This window comes from Dreissena polymorpha, chromosome 8 (assembly GCF_020536995.1).
Source record: "Dreissena polymorpha isolate Duluth1 chromosome 8, UMN_Dpol_1.0, whole genome shotgun sequence".
In the NCBI taxonomy this organism is placed as follows: Eukaryota; Metazoa; Mollusca; class Bivalvia; order Myida; family Dreissenidae; genus Dreissena; species Dreissena polymorpha.
This window is the reverse complement of record NC_068362.1, coordinates 83,096,582-83,102,366: the sequence shown is the minus strand read 5'-3', so window position 1 is coordinate 83,102,366 and position 5,785 is coordinate 83,096,582. Positions and strand designations below refer to the sequence as shown.

The 5,785-nt window shown below is 30.4% G+C and overlaps 1 protein-coding gene across 1 annotated transcript; it reads left to right on the top strand.

Moving 5' to 3' along the window:
• The first annotated feature begins 955 nt into the window (after positions 1-955).
• Positions 956-3,024, top strand: LOC127840695 (uncharacterized). Its single transcript, XM_052369108.1, has one exon. It carries the CDS (start codon positions 985-987, stop codon positions 3,022-3,024), a length of 2,040 nt encoding a protein of 679 aa, XP_052225068.1. The 5' UTR covers positions 956-984.
• The last annotated feature ends 2,761 nt before the right edge of the window (positions 3,025-5,785 follow it).

Here is a 5,785-nt window from a genome sequence, read left to right as displayed (position 1 = left end):
GAATTATTGATGGTGATTTGAAGGTTCTTTGTATTGCACTATAAACTTGTTAGACATTAAAAAACTATCATGATTTAATGTGTACATGATAATGCAGCTCTGCTGGTGATGTGCATTTTTTTTTAATTTGAAAATGTTGAAAGCATGATACATTACATCAGTTTTAAATGGACAGTAATGTTATTTTGAGAAGTTGAAGTGATTGGAAAGAACTGTTTGCATGATGCATGAACATGATACTGATTATTATATGTTTTAACCGGGACACATTGACATTGCAATTCTAATTATAATGCATCAATATTTATCTTATTACTTTTCATTTTTTTGTATAATTGTATCTTTAGTAGTTGTTGTACTGATTCATATAAATAAATGTATAATTAATTTATTGAAAGTGGAATCCAAAAAAAAATGTATTTTCTTTTAATTGAAATAAATACAACCAATGGGTCCCTGTATTTGAATGTTTTGAAATGTTATATTTCTTGTTGTGTTGTTTCCATATTTTACAGTTCAATTGTTGCACATACCAGAAGCTTGCAGCCAGGATTGATGATACACATGTAAGTATTTTTTATTTTTAAAATGCAATTTCAGAAAAAAATGTCTGGAGTTACCAATGCAGAGGTGATCGCCATGATCAAAAACAGAGGCATGAGTGAAACATGCAAAGTTTTGTTAATGGAACAACAAGAAAATACTAACAGATGTGCTATTATGAAATCTCTAGAACGATTATATAGCAAATATCAACATTTGAACAAAAATAAAGCGCGAGTCAAAGGAAAAGAAAATTTAAAAAGATTCATGGATACCAAATACACATGTCCTGAAAATCAAGTCAAATCAGATGCACACATTAACTTAAAACCTCTTAGCCAGATCTGTCCAATTAATGATCCGATATCAACAGAAACACTATCCACTGTTGTATTAAGTATAGCAAGTGAACTGGGAGAAAAAAATTCTGAGAATTTGCAGATGAAAGATGAATTGGAGACTGTGATTGAAGAGAACACAAATTTATGTCTCAATTTAGATGAACAATCAAGGATAATACAAGACAGAAACAGACAATTAAAAAGAACATCAAGTAGGGAGATTTATTGGAGAGAGAAATGTCAGAAATTAAATTATGATGAAAGAATTTACACTGAAGATGATATGATAACCAAACACATGACAATAGCAGGACTTGAAAAACAAGTTAAAGACAAAAACAAACAAATAAAAGAATTAAATGAAAGACTATCTGAATTGGAAGTTGAGAACTGTAAACTTAAAAAGACTAAAGAGGCAATCATTTTTGATGAAGAAAGTAAAACTTACAGCACTGATGCTCATTTATGTGTATATTCATTATTAAATTGCAATGTAGCATTTGAACAAATTGGACAAGTAATGTCAGCAGTTCTTAATTTAGTAAATATTCAGCCAAATAAATTGCCATCTGTTGGAACAATTCATAATTGGTCGATTGAACGTGGATTAATATCAAAAAAACAAACGGCAGATTTAGTAACAAAAGAAAATACAACCTTGCATAGTGATGAAACTTCAAAATATGGCACTAAATGGGGAGCATTTGCAACAAGAGATGATGATGGTTGTTACACTCTTCTCGGTTTGCAAGAAATGGCAACAAAGTCAAGTGATGACACTTTAGATACATTTAAAAACATACTCAAAGATATAGAGAGTGTTTCTTCTGATGGTGTTGGAAACAAAATATTATTCAATATAAAAAATACTATGTCCGATCGTGCATCTACTGAAAAAAAATTCAATGAATTACTTAAAGATTACAGAAATTCTATATTACCAGAAGTATTTAATAATTATGATTCATTTTGTGAAGAAGAAAAAATTGCATATTCTAAAATGAATAATTTTTTTTGTGGACTCCACACTCTTGTTCATTTAGCTGAAACTGCTCAAAAAACATTATTAGAAACAGAAAAATTACATTTCAACAATGACATTCCTAAACTAAATAAACATTTTGATAAACCTTCTCAGCCAGGTACAATACGGCTTATTCATACATCTTGCAAAGCATTTGCAAGACGGGGTGATGCAAAGAACGGTTGCCATAGTAACTTTTTAACTTTTCTGAGTGACACTTTAAAAAAAGAAAAAATGTCATTTCCATTGCAGCCTTTAAAAGGCAACCGATTTAATATTCTTTTCACAAATGCTGGACAAATTTATTACTTTTTAAATCATATGTGTGAATTTTTGGATAAAACACCAAACCTTAATTTACTGTTGGCATCTGTATTACATGATTTAAAAGAAGATTTTTTTGTAGCAGGTTGTAAGGCTCTCGGCCTTGTTTCAAAACTTATTACAACACCATTTTGGAATGTGCTTGAAAACAATGAAATTAGTATATCTATGTTTAATGATCGTTTGATTATACTTGCTGATTACCTTAAACATGCCTCATCACACATTGAGGATTTTATTTGTGGAAAAATGATGTTGTATGATGATGTGCCTGTTAAAGAAGATAAAATATATAAATACCTCTTGGAAAGTTCTGAAATTGATAAGCATGTTATTGTTATACTCAGTGTTATGTTACCTGCATTCGCTCAATTAATCAAAAATCATTATAAAGAACATCTTCCTGGTGGTGCATTGGTCAACCTAAATCTCATACAAACTAAGAGTGTAGATAAACACAATAAATTCCCAGAACGTGTTTTTTCTTATGTAGATCATCTGCTGTCTTGCAAACCCAACATTAATACAATAACTATGGAATCACACATTACATTTTCACTTAACAAAACATCAGAATGGCTTGCTGAACATAGCAATGCTCATGAAATCATAACACAAAGTCGAAAGGAGGTAAAAAATGAAAAAATTAAATTCAAGCAAAGAGAAGAAAATATACATGCAAAACGCCTTGAAAAGCAGCTAGAAGATTTCAAAAAGAAAGAAAATATGGAAAGGAGGAGAATTGCTAAACTAGAAAAAGAAACACTTGATATGACTTTTTACGGGTTATAGCAGAATGAACAACAGATGGAAGATGCCCTTTATAAAATTAAATCCAAAACTGAACAAGAAAAAGCTTTAAAAGTTCAACTAAGATTTAGAAAGAATGTTTTTAAACAACAATGTAGTGAAGATATTTACAAAATGAGCTCAACCATTAATGGAAAAAGAATAAGCTTATCTGTCGATAAACTAAAAGAAAAAGTAATTATACTAATGAACAAAGCAAAGGAAATTCCTGCATCTGAAACGCTACATGACTTGGTTGGTAGAAATATAATGCACAGATTTATAGAAGAAAATGGACAGTACAAATGGTACAATGGAACAGTTATCTCTCAGGTATTCTTAAAAATCAAAACAACAACATGTGTCTGTGCTTTACATAAAACTTCATTTGGACTGACAACTTTGTGTTACAATATAGTTTATTATTTAGTTTAAACCTATTTATTTAAGCTCGAATGCATAGAAAGCCTAAGGCTTATTTGAAATGCTCTGGAGTCCATTTCCTGGGACTAGAACCCGTACTTGGTGTCTATGGGGGAGATCTAAAAAACGCTCTCACAGTGGGGATCGAACCCATGACCTCATTGTCACTAGGTGGACACCATATCCATTACGCCACGGCGACCATAACTAATACAATATAAATAACGTAACATATAACATTACAGCATAAGTATTTGTATAATAAATCAATTTCATGTAATAAAATAGTAATAAGTGAGCTAACAAGAGCACACATACGAATACATGTTTTCTTTCAATGTGTTTAAAATAAATATGTTAATTTTTTTCCACTGTTCAATAGGTTCCTGGCTTTCCGGAATGGTTCAACCTGAAATATGAGGATGATGACGATATATACACGGCAAGGCTAGAAGAGGAGTTCCAGGATGGTGACGTTTTGATCCGTGTTTAGAATATAAGAAAGGTGGTGAGACAAATGCATCTTGACATGCTGTTTAATGATTAGTGAACGACATTAACATAACAGAAGGGGAGCTATTACCACATGTTTTAAGTCAGAATACTTGCATTTATGTTGTACATTTTTTTTTGTCAGTGTGTGATTTTACAGACATGTTGTGTTTGACTGTAGTTTGCCATTATTGTTTATGGCAGATGTGATTGTTTATATAGAGGATATTTGTTGGATTCGGTGGAATATCGATTTTATTTCACGAGTGATCATATAAAATATGTATTTTTTATGATCACGAGTGAATTAAAATGGATATGCCATCGAATCCAACAAATTTTCTTTTCATTTTATGCTTTTTTCACCGTTTATTTACATTGTAAAAGAGTTAAACTGTATAATTTCGCTGGATTTATGACGTCATTTCGTTTAAAAAATGACGTCATTTCACAATAAAACAGTGAAAAATATCGACATTTTTCACTGTTTAAAACAGTGAAATACCAGTTTTATTTCACTGATATTTTTCTATAAACCACCTGAAAGCATAAAATAAATTCTTTTCTTACTTTGACATTCACATATTTAACATTAATCAGCAGCCAACTTGTATTCTGCATCATAATATCACATTAATAATTTCAACACTCAAAATGTGTTTTTTACATGAAAAATCGCCTTTTTTTTCAATTTTCAAAGGGAGATAACTCCGCTAATAGTCAACCGATTTTCTTTTTTTTTCAGTGTTGTACTTGTTATGTCATTCCTTTCAAAACTATACATATAATCACTAAGTTCTCACCAAAGAACTAATTAAATAGCTTGAAATGTGTTTTTAGCAGAAAAATCACATTTTTTGAAATTTTCAAAGGGGGATAACTCCACTTACGTTCAACCGATTTTCATTTTTTTTTCATTTTTGTACTTGTGATGTAATTCCCTTCAAATATGTATAACATCAATTGGTTATCTAAAAAAAATAAAAATCATTGAAGTCGCTACTAATATACGGGCAAAAGTTTTTTTGATGATAACCATGTATTTTTAATAAATATATGGACATGGACAGGTATCTGGCAGGATTCTTTCCTTCTTTCGCAAACTATTGTTGAATAGTTTAAATTTTGTCGCCACTAAAAAACTAGCCATTTTGTAGAAATTCTTAAATCACAGTCTAAACTGCATACACTTAGCTGTATAGTTACAATTTGAATGCAAATATTAGAATGCATCATGTTATATCATCCATATTTTTTATTTAAACATTCAAATAACACATAACACAGTACATATATAAAAAGTTATGTGGTATTGTGTGGAGATACAAAACACTTCACGTCATTAATTTGCACATAAAATAATAGTTCTGGCTACCATAACTTTAAATGTCGCGTTTTATGATTTTTGACAGTCGCGACTTTATAGTTATGGACCAACCCCATTAGGTAAGTCAACCAGAAATTCCCGAAAAGTTGACAGTTAACAAAGACTGGTCCAAAACAGCTTTTAAATGCAGTTATTGACCCAAATCAACCACATGATCGGAAAGATTGACATCTTTTACATTTAACTCATATATTATTTCACAAAATACTATCTTAAACATTTGAAATTTATCTTTTCTGCTCTAACATATCGAGAAAAACAGAGATGCGACGGACATTCTTGAAATGAAAATCTCCCGAGATTTCACGGTCATATGACATTATTTCTATTTTTAGTAACATACCATGTGCTCAAGTGTTTTCAAATTCAGAATTACATTTCCCGGTATTTTAATTATTCTGGCTTGTATTGTAACCAAATTGTAGTGTAAATAAAAACTCCAAGTAAATATTATTCAAAACT

Bases quoted from the DNA above. Each gene is read 5' to 3' on its own strand.
- LOC127840695 (XM_052369108.1), top strand. From the start codon at position 985: ATGAAAGATGAATTGGAGACTGTGATTGAAGAGAACACAAATTTATGT.